General features: G+C 42.9%; 1 protein-coding gene across 2 annotated transcripts in view; it reads left to right on the forward strand.

Annotated features, from left to right (window-relative positions):
• kiaa1958 (KIAA1958 ortholog) overlaps positions 1 to 21638 on the forward strand; it is a 95660-nt gene extending 74022 nt beyond the window's left edge. The window contains exons 3-4 of one of the 2 annotated variants that reach the window (XM_033018185.1): positions 16657 to 16823; positions 18664 to 21638. In XM_033018185.1, the coding sequence (XP_032874076.1) occupies positions 16657 to 16823; positions 18664 to 19476 (980 nt within the window). In that variant the 3' untranslated portion in view covers positions 19477 to 21638. Of the gene's footprint in view, positions 1 to 16656; positions 16824 to 18130; positions 18233 to 18663 lie in introns of those variants that run through there. The other variant, XM_033018186.1, reaches the window with a different exon arrangement.
• The last annotated feature ends 3058 nt before the right edge of the window (positions 21639 to 24696 follow it).

A 24696-nucleotide genomic window follows, 5' to 3' on the forward strand; every position in this document is an offset into this window, starting at 1 on the left:
GAGAATAAGAAGGCAGAAATTTTAAAGTGGTTGCACTTTATCAACCATTTATCAAAAAGTATAATTTTCATCACTGAAAGATTTTAATTGCACCATGATGGTCACACTGGTCATGCAAGCAATAATATAAGTTGCATAAATGATCTCATACTTGTTTAGACAGCCTAGCCACAATTTAGGAGTGCAGACATTTTTTCTGCAGTGGATTATTAGTTTCCATTGGAAAGTCAGAAATAATTATGTATGGATTTTAGTTAATTTACCCTCTTTTTTCTAAAAGAAAATCTACATTTGAGCTGAATGTATGATGATGTGTTTTATTTTGTGTGGACCAAATTGAATCATTCACCAGTCAAGAACTCAATGTCGATTTAAATTAAAGTCCTGAATTCTGTATACCCCTGAAGGATGATAACACTATGTTTGTATGTTGAGGCCTGCTTCAAGGCAAACTTTGCTTTAGTTTTCATGGGTATTCCAATTATTAAGTCAAAAGAGAGTCAAGAGTGCTTTATTATCTTATGTCCCAGATGGAACAATGACATTTTTACTTGCAGCAGCACAACAGAATATGTAAACATAGTTCACTGCAAACAATATAATAAATGAGAAAGAAGAAGAAAAAGATAAGTGTGTATATATATATACACACACACACACACACACACACACACACACACACACACACACACACACACACACACACAAGCCCACACGCACACACAAAAAACAAACAACAATAGTGCAATAATAAAAAATAATAGTCTATTGTACAATAAAAGTTCAATAAAAACAATAATAGTCTATTGTAGTTCAGAGCTTATTTGAGGTTGTAATGTTTAATAGCCTGATGGCTGTAGGGAAGAAGCTGTATCTGAACCTGGACGTTAGTTTTCAGGCGCCTGTACCTTCTTCCCGATGGTAGGAGTGAAATTAGTGTGTGGCCAGGGTGGTGTGGGTCTCTGATGATGCTGGCTGTCTTTTTGAGGCAGCGACTTTGGATAATCCCTTCGATGGTGGGGAGGTCAGAACAGGCGATGGACTGGGCAGTGTTCACAACTTTATTAGGTTGTACCACTGAAATAGTTGAATCCTGTATGTGTGATACTTCCTAACATCTTTCTCTACTCGTTTTATTGCCATGCAGCAATCAAGATTAATTGTTTAAAGAGACAAACCAAGAATCCTGTTGCACTGTAGTTTGAATCCCTCAAATATAAATATTGGTAATCGGTGCTTACAATTGTTTATTCCAGAGCCCCTGCTTGTTTTGGCCAACCAGAGAGTTGGGTTTTGATTTTCTGATAACCGGTTAAATCTCTGGGTGTAAAGTTGCATTCTTCATCATGCTCACATTTTCTATCTTCTCTTGTATTTCTATCTCCCCTCTGTGCAGGTCCACATATTTACGCTTTGACTAAATGGGCAAAGTCTTGAGTATTGTCCCTTGACATAACTGCTGTGTGCAAAGTTTTGGTCAATCAACTATCCTAGATTCATGAGACTCAATGACAAACTCTTGCAAAATACAGATGTGTTGCTACTTCAATTTATTCACAAAGCACCTCTGTATTTACTTTAAATTAAGATTTTTAAGTGTAAATTTGTGATCTGAGATCATGCAAAATTAAATTGCAGTGACTGGTTGAGGGTAAGTGGTGATCAGATTACAGACAGAAAGTAATTAATTGAATTGGTTTTGAATAGTCGGGTCATATTTTAATTTGTAAGGATTTTTTTTGTTCATTTTGGCATGGATTATTTTCAGTTTATCTACTAAATTCTGTGGAGCATTATTCTACCTTAAAATAAAAATGTAAAGACTAATTGATTAAATCATATTTTTGGCATCATGATTTCTGGTGAAAAGAACAAAGAACGAAGGCACCCTAGTGATTTGCATGTTTATACAAAACTGGCTGAATATGGTGGCAACAGGACTGAGGGATATTGAAAAAGCATCCAGTTGGAGTACATCTATCCTTTAGATGTTGTGGGAATTACGGAGACATGGCTGCAACAGGATCAGGGCTGGGAACTGAATATTCAGGGGTATATGTCCTATCGAAAAGACAGACAGGTGGGCAGAGGGGGTGGGATGGCTCTGTTGGTAAGGAATGAAATTCAGTCCTTTGCGAGGGGTGACATAGAATCAGAAGATGTAGAGTCATTGTGGATAGAACTGAGAATTTGTAGGGGTAAAAATACCGTAATGGGAGTTATCTACAGGCCCTCAAACAGATAGGGTGCAAGTTGTATCAGGAATTAAAATTGGCATGTAAGAAAGATAATGCTACGGTGGTTATGGGAGATTTCAATATGCAGGTACACTGGGAAAATCAGGTAGGTACTGGACCCTAAAGGGCCTGTCCCACGAGCATGCGACTCCATGCGGCAAGAGCGACCTAACGTGGTCGCTTGAGCCGTATGGAATGCGGGGCTGGTCCCACTTCGATCGCCGGAGCCGTATGAAGTTGTGCGGGGCTGGTCCCAACATCGCGCGGGGCTCAGAAAAACTGACCGTGTTCAAAAATTCCGCGCCGCCTCGATGCCGTACGCACCGCCTCGACGCCATACGCACGTCTTGACACCGTACATCACGCTCGAACTTCCCACGGACTTCGCTCGAACTTCACGTCACTCACTCGACCTCCGCGCGGCCCCCGCTTCCAGTTTGGTCGCGCTCGCCGCATGCAGGCGTATGCTGGTGGGACCGCCCCTGTATGGGGATCACTCGACCTCCGCGCGGCCCCCGCTTCCGGTTTGGTCGTGCTTGCCGCATGCAGGTCGCATGCTCGTGGGACAGGCCCTTAAGAAAGGAGGTTTGGAGAGTGCCTCCGAGATGGATTCTCAGAGCAGCTTGTACTGGAGCCTACAAGGGAGAAGGCAATTCTGGATTTAGTGTTGTGTAATGAACCGGATTTGATAAGTGAACTTAAGGTAAAGGAACCATGAGGAGGCTGTGACCATAATATGATGTTTTAATCTGCAATTTGAGAGGGAGAAGGTAAAATCGGAAGTGTCAGTATTGCAGTTGGAAAAAAAACTGGGACCATGGAGGCATGAGGGGGTAGCTGGCTAAAGTTGACTGGAAAGGGACCCTATTGGGATGCCAGTGGAACAACAATGGCAGGTATTTCTAGGAATAATCCAGAAGATGCAGGATCATTTCATTCCAAAGAGGAAGAAAGATTCTAAGGGGAGTAAGAGGCGAGCGTGGCTGATAAGGGAAGGCAAGTACAGCATAAAAATAAAAGTGAAGACGTATAACATAGCAAAGATGAACGGGGAGCCAGAGGATTGGAAAAACTTTTAAAGATCAACAGAAGGTAACTAAAAAGGCAATACGGGGAGAAAAGATGAAGTACGAAGGTAAGATAGCCAAGAATATAAAGGAGGATCGTAAAAGCTTCTTTAGGTATGTGAAGAGGAAAAAATATAGTTAAGACAGATGTTGGTCCCTTGAAGACAGAAACAGGTGAATTTATTATGGCAAACAAGGAAATGGAAGACTTGAACGGGTACTTTGTTTATGTCTTCAATAAGGAAGACATAAACAATCTCCCAAATGTACTAGGGGACAGAGGATCTATGGTGACGGAGGAACTGAAGGAAATTCACATTAGTCAGGAAATGGTGTTGGGTAGACTGATGCAGGGGCCGAGGAACATTTTTGAAAGTGGGAGGGCTGAGCGATGACTGATCACCGGCCTCAGGGGTACCCGGTGAGGGAGCGGAGTGACCAAGCGGGAGGGGGGGGAAATTATTATTTTTTGTTGTTTCTTGACCTCCAAAAACTGGGGGATAATACAGGCCATCCCCCAACTCAAAAAATGGGGGGGATATATCCCCCATTCCCCCCCTTATAGAAACATAAAATTATTAAAGGATTGGACACACTAGTTGCCGGAAACATGTTCCTAATGTTGGGGGAGTCCCGAACCAGAGGCCACAGTTTAAGATTAAGGGGTAGGCCATTTAGAACTGAGATGAGGAAAAACTTTTTCACACAGAGAGTTGTGAATTTGTGACATTCTCTGCCTCAGAAGGCAGTGGAGGCCGATTCACTGGATGCATTCAAAAGAGAGCTAGATAGAGCTCTTAGAGCTAGCGGCATCAAGGGATATGGGGAGAGGGCAGGAACGGGGTACTGATTGTGGATGATCAACCATGATCACATTGAATGGCGGTGCTAACTCGAAGGGCCGAATGGCCTACTTCTGCACCTATTGTCTATGTATCTAGAACAATTTCTAAACATCTATTTGAGTAGATATTGCAAGCATGGCTGCTGGTTCTCCAAGTTTGGATGTAAAACTGATAATAGGTGTCATTTTTCCAGAGTGAGTGAGGGGGACAATCTTGACTAAATAGGTCAGTCCTAAAGGATTTCCAAAGTACAATATTTTGGCCGAGCACCTGACCCAATTGATGTGCGAGGGTGTAAGCGGGTGCCTAGATTGTCATTCCCCTTCCACCCCTCTTCATCTTGATGGTAATAGCCTGCTGAACCTCAGGGGTTTCCTGCTGTCACATGGAGAGGTGGAGAACGGAGGTTAAAGCAAAAGAGAGACATGCAGTGGGAACGAGCAAGGCTTCCACCCCTTGTCTCTATCTTCCTCCTTTCCGTATCTCTCCCCTCACAACACTCTCTAGTGGAGTTTAAAAAGAGGTACAAACCACAGAGGTATATAAGCATTATAAGAACTAAATTATAATGTTTCATTGATTACAGCAAAAATTACTTTGGAGCATCAAGGTATTAATTTGCCCTTTGTTTCATCTATAAAGTGACTAGTACATAACTAAAACTCTGATCTTGTGCTCTTCCGGTTTGCAGGGTTTTTCTATTTGCGCAAAAACAGTACGCGATAGCGCTCCGATTTTTCACCAGGCTACTCGCCGTTCTGTGCAGTTCAACAAGTTTTGTTTCCGATCAGTGGTATATTGTAAAAGTTATCAAGGTTTAAAAATCTTAAAAAACGCTCGTGCGCAGATTCCTTCAATCAGTGGCACGCAGATTGGTCTCTTCTATCAGTCAATGCCATGACCGGGATGGCGATGCCCCTTCCAGCCCCACCAGCGGCGGCGCCTGTCCCACCTCACTCACAAACTCCTCTCTCCCCTCCTCACAGTAACTTGTCTATTGTCTCCCCCACCACCGGCGACGGCTCAGTGGAGGCCCTGGCCCCGTCTCTCTCTCCCTTCTCTCTCCCTCATCACTGACCCCTCTCCCCCGCCCTCTGCGGCAAGGGCATTCCCGTCTACCCGTCCTCCTGGGTACGTCTCCTCCGCCGCCGCCGTTGTGGTAACTCACCCTCAAGGTCTTCTCGGAGGAGATCTTCTCCACCAGCTCATCGAAACTCGTGGTGCCCACCGTACCGAACACTGACTTCATCCCTCCCCCTGCAGCCCAGCGCCGGTAGTGAGCAGGCAGGCCAGCAGGATGGGTCGAGCGGCAGCTGTTCCGGAGTGGACAGAGGGAGGGAGAGTCGGGTTGCAGCGTGGCCGAGCAGTTTGCGTGGAGTTTGAGACACGGGCGTGCACACACACACACACACACACACACACACACACACACACACACACACACACACACACACACACACACCCCACACACACCCCACATACACGCACCCCACACACACCACACACACATCCCCAAACTGGTCCAATCGTCAAGTCAACGGGATCTAAACCACAGCTAACAATGAATGACCTGTGGAGGAAGGAACTGCAGATGCTGCTTTTTATGGAGGGAGGGAGCGAGTGACTGACAGGGGAAAGGAGAGAGAGGGAGAGGTGAGGGAGGGATTGGGGAGGGGAGGGAGAGGGGAAAGAAGTGGGAGGGTGAAGAGTAGGGGGAGGGACTGCTGGGGGATGAGGGGAAATGAGCTGTGCCTGCGCAGTTGGGGGCTATGCGTGAGTGGTGCAATATTGCGTTGGGGGAACGGGTTGCATTGAGGGAATGGGTGAGTGGTGGAATATTGCATTGGGGAATGGGTTGCGATGGGAGACCAGGCCTCCCGTGTGACAGGGACCCAACAGGTCCCACTTAGTCCAGTGGTCAATTAAAACTGATTGAAAACTTTGTTTTTGTTTTATTTTGAATCACTGCATAACCTTGATATCAAGCAATGGGTTACTGGGGAAATGTGAGGAGGAAACTCACTGAATGATGTGGAACTTGCTGTCTGCCAGGGCTGCAGAGACATTTTCAAATAGGAACCGGTTGCACTTGAGAGGAAATAATTTGTAGGAATAGGGGGAAAGAGCAAGAGGGCTGGAACTGAGTTGATTGCTCTACAGGAAGTCCGCCTGTCAGCTGAATGGCCTCTTTCTGTGCCATAATAATTCTGTAGCTCATGACTAAAGATTAATGCTGTAATGCAATTTTAACAGTAATAATTTTTTTCCCCTCAAAGTGCTCAGCCATCATTTCTGAAAGCATCCATTGTGTCCTGCTGTTCTTTAATCCACACACACTCCCTCTAGCGATTAGAACTGTATGTTGCAAACCTGCCGCCTTGGAGCATTGCCCTATGGCAATCTAATAGCATGTACAGTGGGCTCCATAATGTTTGGGACAAAGACCCGTCATTTATTTATTTGCCTCTGTACTCCACAATTTGAGATTTGTAATAGAAAAAATCACATGTGGTTAAAGTGCACATTTCAATAAAGGCCATGTTTATGCATTTTGGTTTCACCATGTAGAAATTACAGCAGTGTTTATACATAGTCCCCACACTTCAGGGCACCATAATGTTTGGAACACAGCAATGTCATGCAAATGAAAGTAGTCATGTTTAGTATTTTGTTGGATTCAAATGACTGCTTGATGTCTGTGATTCGTGGACATCACCAGTTGCTGGGTGTCTTCTCTGGTGATGCTCTGCCAAGCCAGTATTGCAGCCATCTTTAGCTTATGCTTGTTTTGGGGGCTAGTCCCCTTCAGTTTTCTCTTCAGCATATAAAAGGCATGCTCAATTGGGTTCAGATCGGGCGATTCACTTGGTCACTCAAGAATTGACCATTTTTTAGCTTTGAAAACTCCTTTGTTGCTTTAACAGTATGTTTGGGATTGTTGTCTTGCTGTAGAATGAACCGTCGGCCAATGAGTTTTGAGGCATTTGTTTGAACTTGAGCAGATAGGATGTGTCTATACACTTCAGAATTCATTGAGCTACTACCATCAGCAGTTGGATCATCAATGAAGATAAGTGAGCCAGCACCTTCAGCAGCCATACATGCCCAGGCCATAACACCCCCACCACCGTGTTTCACAGATGAAGTGGTATACTTTGAATCTTGGGCCGTTCCTTCTCTCCTCCATACTTTGCTCTTGCCATCACTCCGATATGTTAATGTTCGTCTCATCTGTCCACAAGACCTTTTTCTAGAACTGTGGTTGCTCTTTTAAGTAATTCTTGGCAAACTGTAACCCGGCCATCCTATATTTGCAGCTAACCAGTGGTTTGCATCTTGCAGTTTAGCCTCTGTATTTCTGTTCATGAAGTCTTCTGCGGACAGTGGTCATTGACAAATACACACCTGACTCCTGAAGAGTGTTTCTGATCTGTCGGACAGGTGTTTGGGGATTTTTCTTTACTATAGAGAGAATTATTCTGTCATCAGCTGTGGAGGTCTCCCTTGGCCTGCCAGTCCCTTTGCAATTAGTAAGCTCACTAGGGCTCTCTTTCTTCTTAATGATGCTCCAAACAGTTGATTTTGGTAAGCCTAAAGTTTGGCTGATGTCTAACAGTTTTATTCTTATTTCTCAGTCTTATAATGACTTTCATTAGCACAACTTTGGTCTGCATTTTTATAGACAGCAATAAAAGTTTCCAAAGGTGCTGGAAAGACTGGAGGAAAGTCAAGGTGCTTCTTCTTCTTGCGTATGGCGTGCACAGCCTAAAGTTGCAGGACAACTTGTTCTATTTGATCTTACTTGATTGTGCACGCCAGGTTGATTGCATTCGTCGAAACAGGGCGGACCATGTGAAGGTTGCAATCTCCCACCCCAGACAAGGTGCTGAGAGCTGTCTTATACCTGCATTAAGGAGGCAATTAAACATACCTGATCAATTACAAACACATGTGAAGCCATGTGTCCCAAACATTTTGATGCCCTGAAATGGGGGGGACTATGTATAAACACAGCTATAATTTCTACATGGTGAAAACAAAATGTTTAAAAATGGCCTTTAATAAAATCTGACAATGTGCACTTTAACCACATGTGATTTTTTTCCATTACAAATCTCAAATTGTGGAGTAGAAACATAGACATAGAAAATAGGTGCAGGAGTAGGCCATTTGCCCTTCGAGCCTGCACTGCCATTCGATATGATCATGGCTGATCATCCAACTCAGTATCCCATCCCTGCCTTCTCTCCATACCCCTGATCCCTTTAGCCACAAGGGCCACATCTAACTCCCTCTTAAATATAGCCAATGAACTGGCCTCAACTACCTTCTGTGGCAGAGAATTCCACAGATTCACCACTCTCTGTGTAAAAAATGATTTTCTCATCTCGGTCCTAAAAGACTTCCCTCTTATCCTTAAACTGTGACCCCTAGTTCTGGACTTCCCCAACATCGGGAATAATCTTCCTGCATCTAGCCTGTCCAACCCCTTCAGAATTTTGTAAGTTTCTATAAGATCCCCCCTCAATCTTCTGAATTCCAGCGTGTACAAGCCGAGTCTATCCAGTCTTTCTTCATATGAAAGTCCTGCCATCCCAGGAATCAGTCTGGTGAACCTTCTCTGTACTCCCTCTATGGCAAGAATGTCTTTTCTCAGATTAGGAGACCAAAACTGTACGCAATACTCCAGGTGTGGTCTCACCAAGACCCTGTACAACTGCAGTAGAACCTCCCTGCTCTTATACTCAAATCCTTTTGCTATGAATGCTAACATACCATTTGCTTTCTTCACTGCCTGCTGCACCTGCATTCCTACTTTCAATGACTGGTGTACCATGACACCCAGGTCTCGTTGCATCTCCCCTTTTCCTAATCGGCCACCATTCAGATAATAGTCTACTTTCCTGTTTTTGCCACCAAAGTGGATAACCTCACATTTATCCACATTATACTGCATCTGCCATGCATTTGCCCACTCACCCAACCTATCCAGGTCACCTTGCAGCCTCCTAGCATCCTCCTCACAGCTAACACTGCCCCCCAGCTTCGTGTCATCCGCAAATTTGGAGATGTTGCATTCAATACCCTCATCCAGATCATTAATATATATTATAAATAGCTGGGGTCCCAGCACTGAGCCTTGCGGTACCCCACTAGTCACTGCCTGCCATTCTGAAAAGGACCCGTTTACTCCCACTCTTTGCTTCTTGTCTGCCAGCCAGTTCTCTATCCACATCAATACTGAACCCCCAATACCATGTGCTTTAAGTTTGTATACTAATCTCTTATGTGGGACCTTGTCGAAAGCCTTCTGAAAGTCCAGATATAACACATCCACTGGTTCTCCCTTATCCACTCTACTAATTACATCCTCGAAAAATTCTATAAGATTCGTCAGACATGATTTACCTTTCATAAATCCATGCTGACTTTGTCCAATGAATTCACCACTTTCCAAATGTGCTGCTATCCCATCTTTAATAACTGACTCCAGAATTTTCCCCACCACCGATGTTAGACTAACTGGTCTGTAATTCCCCGTTTTCTCTCTCCCTCCCTTTTTAAAAAGTGGGGTTACATTAGCTACCCTCCAGTCCTCAGGAACTACTCCAGAATCTAAAGAGTTTTGAAAAATTATCACTAATGCATCCACTATTTCTGCAGCTACTTCCTTAAGTACTCTGGGATGCAACTTATCTGGCCCTGGGGATTTATCAGCCTTTAATCCATTCAATTTACCTAACACCATTTCCCGGCTAACCTGGATTTCACTCTTGGAGTATCCTGGAGTACAGAGGCAAATAAATAAATGATGGGTCTTTGTCCCAAACATTATGGAGGGCACTGTTAAATATATGACATGGAGCACGAGCAACTGTCCAGAAGTGTCTGAAAATAGAATTTGGCTCACGTTGACTGTCATATTAAGCAGCAACAGTTGTCCTGGTGTGACCTTGTGTGTGTTGTAAGATAGTCTTTCTTTCTGTGAGTAATGGGACCAATCTCGAGGCTGAAATTATTACATGCTTTAAATTTTTGCAAGGAGAGTAAATAATCCAAACTGCCATCTATAATAAAATAAATCGTAAATCGAATGATCTGAACTTTACTTGTGGTATGCGGCCATTGCTGGAAGGCCGGTATTTATTATCCATTCCAAATTGTCCATGTGATGGTGATGAGTGGCTGCCTTGATCCTTTCCAGTCTCCTAGTGATGGTTCTCCTGTTGCGTTATTCATGTTCATAAGGTCCAGGAGCAGAATAAGGCTATTTGGCCCATCAAGTCTACTTTGCCATTCAATCATGGCTGATCTATCTTTCCCTCACAACCCCATTCCCCTGCCTTCACCCCATAATCCCTGACACCCTTTTTTGGTTTGATGTCCAAGATTTAGGACTGGCAACAGTAATGGAGTAGCGGTGTGTTTTTTTTTCAGCAAGATGGTTTGTGGCTTGGGGATGATTGCACCACAACTTTGTGGTGAAATTAATTATCTACAATCAGCATTTACTTTTTGGAATTCTTTCAGGACTCACCTCAGTACTAAATTAATTGCAATTATTTATGAGAAGATCAAATAAAGAGGTATTAATTAATCAGACCAGAGGGACTGGGAATTGGAAGTCACTTGAAATCCAAAGCTAATAAATAATAAGGGATATGTCAATAATTATTTTACAAGCTGCTTTGGTTTGTTCAATGAATAGATGACCCACACAGGCTCAACTTCAGTCTCTGTGATTCTCACACTGTTAAGCTAAGCCTGGGAGCAAATAAGAATGCACTTCAGTGTCATTGTTCGGAGATGAGCAAGGTCAATATTCAAGAACCTTTCAAGAGATGGTGGGCTGGAAGTTGAAGCAGAGAAACAGACTCAGATCTACAGTGCCCTCCATAATGTTTAGGACAAAGACCCATCATTTATGTATTTGCCTCTGTACACCACAATTTGAGAATTATAATAGAAAAAAAATCGCATGTGGTTAAAGTGCACTTTATCAGATTTTATTAAAGGATATTTTTATATAGTTTGGTTTCACCATGTAGAAATCCCATCTCAGGGCACCATAATGTTTGGGACACATGGCTTCACAGGTGTTTGTAATTGCTCAGGTGTGTTTAAATGCCTCCTTTATGCAGGTATAAGAGAGCTCTCAACACCTAGTCTTTCCTCCAGTCTTTCCATCCCCTTTGGAAACCTTTCTTGCTGTTTATCAACATGAGGACCAAAGTTGTGCCAATGAAAGTCAAATAAGCCATTATGAGACTGAGAAACAAGAATAAAACTGTTAGAGACATCGGCCAAACCTTAGGCTTACCAAAATCAACTGTTTGGAACATCATTAAGAAGAAAGAGCCCTGGTAAGCTTACTAATCCCAAAGGGACTGGCAGGCCATGAAGTCTTCTGCAGACAGTGGTCATTGACAAATCCCCAAACACCTGTCTGACAGATCAGAAACACTTTTCAGGAATCAGGTGTGGATTTGTCAATGACCACTGTCTGCAGAAGACTTCATGAACAGAAATACAGAGGCTACACTGCAAGTTGCAAACCACTGATTAGCCGCAAAAATAGAATGGCCAGGTTACAGTTTGCCAAGAAGTACTTAAAAGAGCAACCACAGTTCGGGAAAATTGTGGACATATGAGACTAAGATTAACTTATATCAGTGATGGCAAGAGCAAAGTATGGAGGAGAGAAGGAATTACCCAAGATACAAAGCATACCACCTCATCTGTGAAACACGGTGGTGGGGGTGTTATGGCCTGGGCATGTATGGCTGCTGAAGGTACTGGCTCACTTATCTTCATTGATGATACAACTGCTGATGGTAGTAGCATAATGTATCCTGAAGTGTATAGACACATCCTATCTGCTCAAGTTCAAACAAATGCCTCAAATTGGCCGAAGGTTCATTCTACAGCAAGACAACGATCCCAAACATACTGCTAAAGCAACAAAGGAGTTTTTCAAAGCTAAAAAATTGTAAATTCTTGAGTGGCCAAGTCAATCACCCGATCTGAACCGAATTGAGCATGCCTATTATATGCTGAAGAGAAAACTGAAGGGGGCTAGCCCCAAAACAAGCATAAGCTAAAGATGGCTGCAATACAGGCCTTGCAGAGCATCACCAGAGAAAACACCCAGCAACTGGTGATGTCCATGAATCGCAGACTTCAAGCAGTCATTGCATGCAAAGATATGCAACAAAATACTAAACATGACTACTTTCATTTACATGTCATTGCTGCGTTCCAAACATTATGGTGCCCTGAAATGTGGGGACTCTGTATAAACACTGCTGTAATTTCTACATGGTGAAACCAAAATGTATAAAAAATGGCCTTTTATTAAAATCTGACCATGTGCACTTTAACCACATGTGATTTTTTTTCTATTACAAATCTCACACTCTGCAGTACAGAGGCAAATAAATAAATGATTGGTCTTTGTCCCAAACATTATGGAGGGCACTCTATACAAGAGACCATGCAACACACCAGCCTCTTCATCGAATCGTGAACCTGTCACACTAATTCAGTTCTGAGGGAGTGCTACATGGTTGGATGTGCCATTACTCTGCAGAAGTAATAAGGCTAGATCAACTCTGTTCTCTAAGAGATCTTATTTAATAGAAGAGAAGAGAAACATCCTGCCCGATATTTTTAGATTGTTTGACATCACTAAAACAGCTTATCGGGATGGCATTATGTTGCTGTTCATGCAAAATACTTTTTGATATTTTGAAAGTACATGGAAGATATGTATTAATCCTTTTTGTTAAAACTTTATTAGCATACCTTTCAATTAATTATCTTCTCCCTCAAGTCTTCCTTGTTAAGTTTGGGTACATTTGCTGTTATTATTTGTGATGGCAAGTTCCATTCTGGTGCAGAAACAGGGTCAGTTTTGATAGTCCCTGCAATCCATTCATGTGATACAATGTTGTGGTTCACCTGAGCATGGTGGCCATGCACGTGCCATGTTGGTCATTGGATATGTTCCCAATTGAGGAGTCCACAACTGAACAAGCTTGAGAAAAGCAGTATCGCAAAAATAGCCCAGTTGATTATACTAAAGCTGATAGAGTTGTGATGTTTCATTTACAAACATTGGTCTTAGTATATTTTTGCCACGTATATGAAGATACAGTGGAAAACATTTGTTTTGTATGCAATCCAGGCAAATCATATACTTCATAAGTACATAGGGCTAAAGAGAAAATAGTTGAGTACAAATAGGTAAATAAGTTATCTCTTATGTTTCATACCTCTTTGGTTTTCTTGTTTCTAAGTAATGTCAAAGCCCAAGGCTCTTTATTTGAAGTCACACACCAGTCACAAGATCAGTTAGGGGCACAAATAGAAATAAACACGTTTCATTGAACAGCTGTTACAGAGATCTCTGCAGAATGGTCAATGCTGGGGATTTGCTATTGCAGGATATTTAATGTTCCCGAAACATAGTAAAAAGGAGAAGGGGGGAGGGGGGGGTAGCGGGTTGTGTTATCAAGGAGATGTGAATCACAGACAAACAAGACACACACCCACAAATAAATACATCCACATCCAAGATCAGAGATATGAAACAGTAATTTGCTTTATGTAAACAAGTGTACAGACACTGTCTGGTGTTTAAGTCAGCTTTAATCATCAGTCATAATGGCACAGTACAATACATGTTAGTTCCACTCTACTACTAGTGCGACTACGTAATATAGGAAGTGAGTGTTAATATGAAGTGTTCAATAGGGTGGAGTTAGTGGTAGTACATTACTCTGATTGGTTCCCATGCAATAACCAATCTACATCCTTCCCCCTGAGGAAAGAGTTGTTAATCAGTTGTTAGAATACATGCAGTTAAACATACTCGCCGTATCTGTCTGGCGGTCTACTAACCTGTTGATTTTAGCAGTGCAGTTAAGGAAGGTTCTGCATTTCCCTGTTAAATCACCTGCTGCAAGTGATTGGTATTGATTTTGCATTGAACACTTGCATTAAGATTGTACCTATGTACTTGTGTCAGGAGAAATTGATATGACATTCTCCCTGCTTTTATGATAAATACTAGACTAAGTGGGAACCGTTGGGTCCCATATTCCACCTCTCCACCAATTCCAATATTGGTGGCCAGTGGTGGGGGGGGGGTGGGGGGGGGGGGGCGTTCTGGAGCGCTGGTATGGGTGTTGTTGGCTGCAGGGACTACTGGTCTCCAGAGGGCTAGTATGGACATTGTGGGCCAAATGGATTCTTGGAGTGGCAGCTCAGTCCCTCAAGCCTGATGTGCTGGCAGCTCACTCACGGCTGGTGGGCTGGCAGTTGACTCATGGCTATTCATTGATATTCAATTTCAAGCAGAGTGCAAGGCCACCAAATTCAAATCCATTTTCCTACCATTTCAAGCAGGGTGCAAGGCCACAAAATTCAAGTGCAGTTTCATACCACTTCAAGCAGGGTGCAAGACCACTAAATTCAAGTGCAGTTTCATACCACTTCAAGCAGGGTGCAAGGCCACCAAATTCAAGTGCAGTTTCATACCATTTCAAGGAGGGTGCAAGGCCACCAAATTCAAATGCAGTTTCATACCATTTCATGCAGGGTGCAACGACACCACATTCAAATGCAGTTTCATACCATTTCAAGCAGAATGAAACCACCATAAAATCACACAAAACACCACACTCACAGTTCAGTAGACATTCAGTGTGTTCAGTTGATTCACAGCTCAGACAGAGTCATGACCTCTCCCTCCCCATCATGCAGAGACTGAGCCACACCCACACTTCCGGGTTTTATAATCCCTCCCCCTCCCACCGGGAAAGGTGTGGCCTTCATGGCGTGATTGACAGGAGAGAGGTTCTCAACATTTTTTAAACACTAATAACACTTTTATTTTTCATTGATGTGAAAAATCCTCTGCACCTGATGAGCGGAGGGGGACTGAGTAAGATAGCCAAAAATCACAGCCGTAAGTGGTAGCGTTTTATCTAAAATCAATATAGTGCAAACAGGAAGTTGTCAAGTTTAATCAAACAACCATTTGCAGTGCCTTTTTACTTCAACCCAAAACCCCCAAACAACCATTTGCAGTGCCTTTTTACTTCAACCCAAACCCCCCAAACAACACTTTGTAGTGCCTTTTTACTTCAACCCAAACCCCACAAACAACCCTTTGCAGTACCCCTTTACTTCAACCCAACCATATTTTCATTTTCAAACCACATTAAGGGCACTCACAGTTGAGTAGACATGTGTTCAGTGTTATTCAGAGCTCGGAGAGACGTGACCCTCTCGCTTCCTCCATCTTGCAGAGACTGAGTGAGACACACCACTTCCGGGTTTTATAGTCCCTCCACCCTCCCACCAGCTGGGGCAGCAGAGAGAATGGCAAAATGTTTTAAAACATTAATATCTCTCTGATTTTTAATCGATGGGAAAAATCCTCTGCTCCAGTCCGGCGGAGGGGGGCTCTGAGTGAGGTGGCCAAAAATGACGGCCGTAAGTGCCGTTGTTCTCTCGGAAATCACATCACAGTGAGTCAAAAGTGGTCAAGATCTTATTTTTAGTAATATAGATTAGTGCAGTTTTGGTTGCCAATTTTAATTGATGTAGTTCGTTAATGACTCTTTGAACAAATTTTGTAGAATGCTGTAAATAGATTGCTCAACTTCCAACTTATTGGCCAACTCTGGGGAAAGTGTTGGCAGAAGTCTCAGTGTGGCATTTCTGAAACCCAAGTGGTGCTGATGGTAGGACAAGACTATATGCAGGCAAATGGGATTCGTTTTTTGTCTATCTTCAATGTAAACCAGCATCTGCAGTTCCTTCCTACACATGGGTTTAGTTTTAGCACAGAGACAGGCCCTTCAACCCACCAAGTCCGCGCCGACCAATGATACCCTCACACTAACACTATTCTACACACACTAGGGACAATTTACAATTTTACCGGCCAATTAATGTACAAACCTGTACGTCTCTGGAGTGTGGGAGGAAACCAAAGAAAACCTATACAGGTCACGGGGAGAACATGCAAACACTGCACAAACAGCACCCATGGTCAGGATCGAACTTGAGTCTCTGATGCTGGAAGGCAGCAACTCTACTGCTGTGCCACCGTGCCACCAAGGATTAGTATAGGGGCAGAAACGGACTGGCAAAATAGCACGTTTCAGTGCTATACAACTCTGATTCTATCAGGAGAATTAAAATAAACTGTGGAAAGACCAGATAAAAGCATAATTAGAGGGCCACAATTTATAAATCACAACTTTTGGCCATACAGTGAATGCCCTCAATTCAAGGTCTGTAATTACTGAGTGTTAGAAGAGCAATATCTTAACATCTGGACATCACAGGAATAATTTATTTGTTTATAGTGGCTCTTCCAGCTGTTGTACATCCTTCCCGCTCAAGATAACTTATTTTGTGTTGGTATTGTAATGTTCCTTTTGTAGTTGACCTTGGCCATCACCTCTGGGTTGTTTTTTTTGTTTTATATAGCCCTTTCAGGAAAACTCAACAGGTTTCCACAATTTGACGGTGAATTGAAGGAGCTCTGTACAAGCGCTGTCAGTGCCAACACCACAAAGGCGACCCTGTATTCACTGAATGTATGGCGGTACTGGTGTGTAACACGCGAGCTGAAGCATTATATGGACATTACCAAGGTAAGTCATTTGAAAATGTATTTTAATTATGTTCACAGTACAGTCACAGACCTTTCTGTCTGCCTAGGTCTGCTCCATGTCTTGACCTGTCTACTCCATGCTGGTGTTCCAACTGTACACAAACCTCTAATTATCCAGAGGTTTGAGTATTTAACTTATACTCACATTGAATTTTGACCTGGTCTATTTGGAATTATTGTTTCAAGTTTACTTTGCTGAATGGATTTTATGCTTTGAGGTCCCTTTGTGGTCATCTCGATTTGAGAACTGTATGATTTTATCATCTACCTGCTTCAAGCACCCATGATCATTAATGGTATAAAGAGGAGGTTTACAAAAGATAAGTGACCATTGCTGTTCAAGTATAATTTGACCAAAATACTAAACGGCTTTCCATCACCTCCAGATGACCTCCAGCAATTTGATGCCAAGTACTCAGGTAAACGTAATCAGCTTAAAACCACCCATGATGTCTATTTTCGCATGTGGAAAGACACCCTCTACTTTTCTGATCTAACTACCTGTGATGTCTTGACTGTGCTGTGTGAAATCCTGAAAAAGATCAGTAGTTTGTAATATGTTTAACTCAAAAGTTTATATACTGGGAAAGCACGATGAGAAAAGAGACCAACAATTAAGGATGTTAGGAGACGAGATAAATCGATTTATCAGGTGTAAACTCCACATGAAACAGGAGGTTAAACATTGATCAATGGTGAACTGTTTCATAAGTGTAAAATCCACATGTAACCATTGTGTCATGGGAATATAAAATGCCATGGACGATGTGAATCCTTGAAACACTTTGGGTTATTTCCGAGTGTTCCCCCGTGCGCACTGTAAAGGCTTGAATTATCTAACTTGTTTGAGAAACTCACCACTACTCTACAAGATGTCTTTGTGTCTGTTCCTATCTGAGCTGTCATTAAAAGGGCAAATGGGCTGCACGTTAAGGTCAGATACAGGGCGCAGGTTATTCCCTCCAACAAGTTGGGGTTTTCAAGGCCTTAACAGTGTGCACTGGAAAACACTCGGAGAGAACCCAAAGTGTTTCAAAGATTTACAGCACCAACTTAATTTTGTATTTGCATGACACAATGGTTACATGTGGATTTTACACCTGTGAAACGGTTCACCATTGACGAATGTGTAACTTCCCATTTCCTGTTACATGTAAAATTTGCAGCCTGATAAATCTATTTATCGCCTTTCCTAACATCCTTAATTGTTGGCCTCTTTCCCGTCGTGCTTTCCCAGTACATAAGCTCTTGAGTTAAACATATTACAAACTACTCATCTCTTTTCAGAATTTCCTACTTCAGACTGTGTCAGTGCAAATCTGTTAATGGTGCAATGAGAGAAGTTTGGAAACACTGCAATGAGTCGGAAGGACAGGGCAGGTAACGATGTCCAAAGAGAGAAACTCATGCACATACCACGACTGTCCCAATTTTGTTGGATCAGTCCTAGTACCTAATTTGAGTAAAGTTGGTAAGATATTTTGTGATGAGGCTGATTGGTGGCATGGTAATAGTGGAATTATCTCTGGCAAAGGCTGAGGTGGTGGAGAAAGAAAGGGGATCAAGTGGTGTTCCAGACGGGTGTCTCACGGTAACTAAAGGGGTGCACGAGCCAGGTCGGGATCTCAAGTTTTCTCCTGGACCAATTAACCTACTTCCTGCCTCAGCTGATATTTGAAATGCTGACTGGCATAAGTGACAATGAACCCTAATCATTAACCAGTGTGCATCTAAATGGGAGGGGAGTGCCAAGAGGGGGAAGCAAGCTGAAGGAGCCATGCAGTTTCGCCAATTACTTGCAAATTTCTCTCCTTTTAAAGATTCCACCCGCGAAGCTCAACGAGCTGCTGGAGGACTTCTACGTAACCGTGAGAAAGACCGATGGCTCCGATTTTCTGGCCACCTCCCTTCACGCAATCCGGCGGGGCCTGGATCGTGTGCTGAAGAACGCCAATGTGGGCTTCTCGGTAGGTGACGCCATCTTCAATTCCTCCACCCTGAAGCTGAGGGACAAACTGAGGATGCTGAACAAGGCTGGCATGTCCGGCTCACGATCCAGAAACATCATCTACTTCACTGGTCAGGACGAGGAGGAGATGTGGCAGGCGGGCTACCTGGGTGACACCAACCCAGTGGCTTTGCTCAGCGTGGTGGTGAAGTTCAACAGCCAGTACTTCAATATGAGAACCTTGCAGGAGCACGTAGACCTCATGTATGGGGATATCGAGCTGCTCAAGGACACAGAAAACAGGCCCTTCTTTGCACGGACTGACATGGTCAAAAGAGAGAGCAAAGTCTGCAGCAACAAGCTCTGCTTTGGGCAGGTCTACCATGAGCATTCAGAAGGACTCAAGAGGTGTCCATACTGCCTGCTGTATAAATACATGTACACCCACCGGCCTCCTAGCCAGCGAGATCCTAAATCTCCCTTTTATCTCGTAGCCAGAAAGGATTTCTCCCAGCTGGACAGCGTCTGGTTTGAGGAGCAGCGAATGGGCCTCCGCTCTCTCAGGGCAGTGGTCCCCAAACTTGCAAAGAAAGTACGGCTTGAGCAAAGCGAGAGCTTCACATTTGTGTCCTTCACTCAGGCATCTCTCCTCAAGCCAGGAAAATTTCTTTCTACTGACAGCTGAGGAACGCCTGTGGCTTTGGACCAAAAGAGTTGTTATAACCATAGATCTTCTAAATACTGGGGATGGAAAATAACAATCAGGCTAGCAGATAGAAAATGAAACACAATGTGAATTAATTTGGAAGGGGCAATAGTTAGTTATTTAATCATCCATAATCCTTTTGTTGCAACATTTTCATTACAGGTTTGTTTTTCTAAACGACAATTGTGACATAACCTCTGTAAAATAAAACTGAACTGCAAACTATTACCGTGGGGAATTTGGTGAGGATTGGAATTCCCTGGTAAGTAGTGGTGAGTAACGGAGTGTTATTTTTAAATCAAATTATTCTCTTTATCTTATTAGAACAAAAATTACAAGCCAGCAACAGTTAACTGGGCCTGTGACGAGGTGCTAATAATGTTCACTGTATGTAACCAGTGTGTTTCTGAAGAGATCCCTTCAAGATCACAGAGTTTATTAGAGTTGGCAAACTTGAATGATGAAGTTACACATTGTGATTAATAGAAAAGGTCAAAGGCTGAATATCCTGTGGTGAATGACCCACCTACTGGCTCATCAAGTCCTTTTCCACAATGACTAGTCAGGAGTGTGATGGACTACTCTGCTTAGTGGCATTCCGGACAAAGTAGCCCATTATTATTGTCACCCCATCCACTGAATTAATACTCCCTTCAACACTGTTGCACTGTGATTACATGCGCAAAATCTATAAAATTCATCGCAGTTACTCATTTCAGTTGCTCTCTAAGGAGCTCCCAAAGCTGCTGAATCTACCATGAAGGACAAAACAGCAGGGAGTAGGAACAACAACATCTACAGGACTCCACACTATCCTGACGGAGTATATCATCATTCCTTTGTTGTCACTGGGTCTAAATCCTGAAACACCTCAGCCAGCAACACTGGCAGTGTCTTCACCTGAAAGACTGCAGCAGTTCAGCAGCTGGTAGGTGGATTAGGACAATAAATACTGGCCTTGCCTGTGACACCTATATTACAGACATGAAAAAAAACCCTACTTATTCTCCTCTTGAAAGACTAAAACAGAGATGATATTGAGTTTGCTGGATTTAAGGGTGTAGTGTTGAAAGGAAAGAAGATGCTTATTTAAAGGGACTAGAGTAAATTTATGAATAATCCAAGTTATTTACAGGGAACGATCAAGATAAAATTGATTAACCAAGATTACCGACATTAAAGGGATCTAACTTTTCTTATATCAGTCTACTATACATAAATATTACAACTCCAGAGGATACTAAACTAAATTCTCATGTATGTGTAATAAAAACATCTACTTATACATGATAATATCCAGCTCTATGTCGTCACTACTCCATGACCTCTCCACAGTCTCCGACATGCTTCTTGCCTGACACTCAATCACGGACAAACAGAAATTTCTGCCATATTATTATTGGAAAGGCAACAACCATTCTTTTTTTGTCTGCTTGACATTTTGTTTCCAGACACTGACTCCATCCCCTTTCTGACCAGTGTCTAAGACCGAACAAGGCCAATCGCAACCCCAATTTGATCCCAAGCTGAGCTTTCAACCATAAAGCCGCTCTGTAGCAAAACCTCCACCGTGTCATGATCACCTGGCCTCCCCTCCTTCTGCTACTGTTAGCTCTAAGTTGTTCTAATGCTTCCTGGGTCTCATGAACTTTAATGCATCTAATCTCTCTGAATTTGCATCGAGTTCCTTTCATCCATTGCTCCTTTGTTTCCTCATTTGCTTTGGCTCCAATTCCAGTAATTATGTTTGACGGTGAAATCCATCCATGACCTTCTCCTGCCCACCACCCACCATATATCTCTGCAACATTTTTCATTCTTGCTGCACCAAGTTTTTGGTGCTCCTCTGATTCTGGCTGGTTGCATAGTTCCAATTCTGATGAATCCACCCATGCTGCCTTCATTTGCTTGGCTTTGGACACCAGAATTCCTCAAATTATAAGCCTCAAAGGCTTTTTGCTCTTTCAAAATGCTTCATAAACCCATCTCATTGGTCCAGTTCTAGGTCAACTGTCCTTCTGTATCTTGTCGTGGATTCATGTCAAATCTTATTTGTTAATGTTCAGTGAAGCACCTTGCGACATGTTTAAGGGTATTATAAAAGCTCAAGCTAATGTTTGAATAAATGGATTTTAACCACAGTGATGGTTTGAATTAAACCTCTCCTTCATTTCAAAGGTTGAGTGGGAATTCTGGGATCTTGCTGAGCATGAGGTGGCTGGAGAGAATATGCAATTCTGAGAAATTCATGAAGTGCATGCTCCATGTGATGGGTTAAATGAGAAGCTACACAATGAAGAGAGAGAGGTGAGGTTTACAGGGGCTTCTCAGTAGTGTGGACTTTCAGTGCTGAAGACTAATATCGCCTGTGTGCAGTACAGCTGAGAACACTGCAGGGAAGGGGAATACTATGGTGTGGAAGTTGAGAAAGTTCAACAAATTGTAGAAATGCCAGGTTCATGGGGATCATAGGAAGGGCTGAATGGGTGTGTCTGTACCCAGATGCTAGAGATCATAGCTTTAGGGCAAGAGGGGCAAATTTAATTTGCACAGATGCCGGGTGGTGGTGGTGGTGGAAGCTGATATGATACTGGCATTTGAACGACTTTTAGATGGGCACACATGCATATGCAGGGAGTGAAGGGGTATGGATCACATGCAGGCAGAAAGGATTAGTTTAAGAGGCATCATGTTTGGCACAGATAATGTGGGCTGAAGAACCTTTTCCTGTGATATAATGTGATGTGTTATCTTCATCTCCCAGAATAAAGAACAATGCTGAATGGGTGAGGGGAAGGAATTGACCAGAAGTTACAGACCATATTGGATCCAAAGATTAAGATTAATTAAAATGTGGATCTAAGGTATCCATGCTGGATATCAAGTTTCCCAACCACCATCATGCTGAAACTGAGATATGGGTTTGGGAGATGTTTCTACACAGGTCTCTGAAGATGATAAGATGAGTTTAAAAACTCCTGAAAAGGGATGGGGGTCTTTGGTCTTCACTATAGATGCATATAATGTAAACGCAGGGGAGTTGTCAACAACCTCTGGTGGTGCTCCAGTTAAATTGTCTTGGCTGATTCTTGGCACCAGACGTTTGAAAATATGTCAACACTTTGGAGAAGGTGCTTGTGCAGAGTTGATGAAATAGTATTGGATGGAAAAGAATAGTTAGACAGTAAGAACAAGGTGCTGTGATGCTGCTACTTTGAATAATATATAGTGATGCGGAGATAGAGGCAGAGAGGTCCTGGTCAGCAGAGAATCTAGATTTAAGGCAGCTGGCCAAACTACTGGAGGTGACATAAGGGAAAATATTACTCTGTGAATAGGGAGGTTAGTGGTAACAGACTTAATAATAACTTTAATAATTTGCATCTACACTTTGCTCAAAACTTTGCAGGGCTATGCTGAAAAATCAGTGTAGTAGGATTAACTGAACAGATCATAAAACGAGCAGTAAAATGGGTCAAATAACATTCTCCATGGTATCATTCTGTAATGCTAGCTGGCAGATAATTTAAGATTACGGTTTACTTTCCGCAGAGACCGCTCCCTCCGCAACTCCCTGGCCAATTTGTCCCTTCCCACCCAAACCACCCCCTCCCCTGGTACTTTCCCTTGCAACCGCAAGACATGCGACACTTGTCACTTTACCTCCCCCCTTGACTCCATCCAAGGACCTAAACAGTCTTTCGAGGTGCGGCAGAGGTTCACCTGCACCTCTTCCAACCTCATCTATTGCATCCGCTGCTCTAGGTATTAGCTGCTCTACATCGGTGAGACCAAGCGTAGGCTTGGCGATCGCTTCGCCCAACACCACTGCTCAGTTCGTAATAACCAACCTGATCTCCCAGTGGCTCAGCACTTCAACTCCCCCTCCCATTCCGAATCCAACCTTTCTGTCCTGGGCCTCCTCCATGGCCAGAGTGAGTCCCACCGTAAATTGGAGGAGCAGCACCGCATATTTCGCTTGGATAGTTTACACCCCAGCGGTATGAACATTGACTTCTCCAATTTCAGGTAGTCCTTGTTTTCTCCCTCTTTCCCCTCCCCTTCCCAACTCTCCCACAGCCCACTGTCTCCGCCTCTTCCTTTTTTCTTCCCCCCCCACCCCCACATCAGTCTGAAGAAGGGTCTCGACCTGAAACGTCGCCTATTCCTTTGCACCATAGATGCTGTCTCACCCGCTGAGATTCTCCAGCATTTTTATCTACCTAAGATTTATTTCCTGTATGTTTTGTCACATAACTGTGATGATTTTGTTTATTTTCATTTTGATGTACCATCCTTCTATAGACCGTACAGAATCTATGATTATCAAAACTTTTATCTCTTTTCCTCCCCATTCAGATAGAGATCTTTGGAAGGTTCTACTCTCTTTGTTAGACCATGTAAATAAGTTAATCTATGTTAAATCTGCAGAATGATACTTTACTTAACAGTGGGGAATCTGAATACCTGGAAGTTTTCTGCTAAATAACTGGAAAATCGAGTATTGCTCACCACTGCAAGTATTTTCGAGTTTGTGTGAGCAGTCTGCTAATTGCTTTCAGCTTACTCTCATCTCCTTGTTGTATTTCTTACTTGGAATAGGACACCATTTTATTTTCTTCCCTGCCAGCGAGGAGTCTTATGACATTGTATTACTAAACAAAATCTCATGAAAAGCCCAACTTGTTCCGGAGTGGTCTCCTTTATGATTTCATTTTTAAAATTTAATTTATATCATCCATTTAAAATGTGTATGCCAACGATTTTGATTTCATCACAGTAACTGTTTGTATATTTCTTGTGACCCTGCGTATAATTTAAGCTTCAGATTGTTTTCCCATAAGATTTTTGCCACAAATTGGCCGGTTAATGATCAAAGAAGTATAGAACAGAAAAGGTTTCCATTTATAATGTGCCTTCAGTGGGCTCTTGTTAGCCCAAAATACTTTTCAGCCTATGAAGTACTTTTGAAGTGCAGTTGTTTTTGTTGTGATGATGCAGGAAATACTGCAAACGGCAAGCTTGGACAATCAGTAACATGACAACAATCAGATGATCTGTGTTCTGGTGAGACTGATTGAGGGATAAATATTAGCCCAGATCCCAGCTGTTCTATGAAATAGTGCCAGGGGATATAGTCCCATCCACTTGAGAGGATTGTGAGGGACTTGGCTGAGTCTCTTCCAAATGAGAGCACTC

The sequence above is a fragment of the Amblyraja radiata genome, chromosome 3, assembly GCF_010909765.2.
Source record: "Amblyraja radiata isolate CabotCenter1 chromosome 3, sAmbRad1.1.pri, whole genome shotgun sequence".
Lineage (NCBI taxonomy): Eukaryota > Metazoa > Chordata > Chondrichthyes > Rajiformes > Rajidae > Amblyraja > Amblyraja radiata.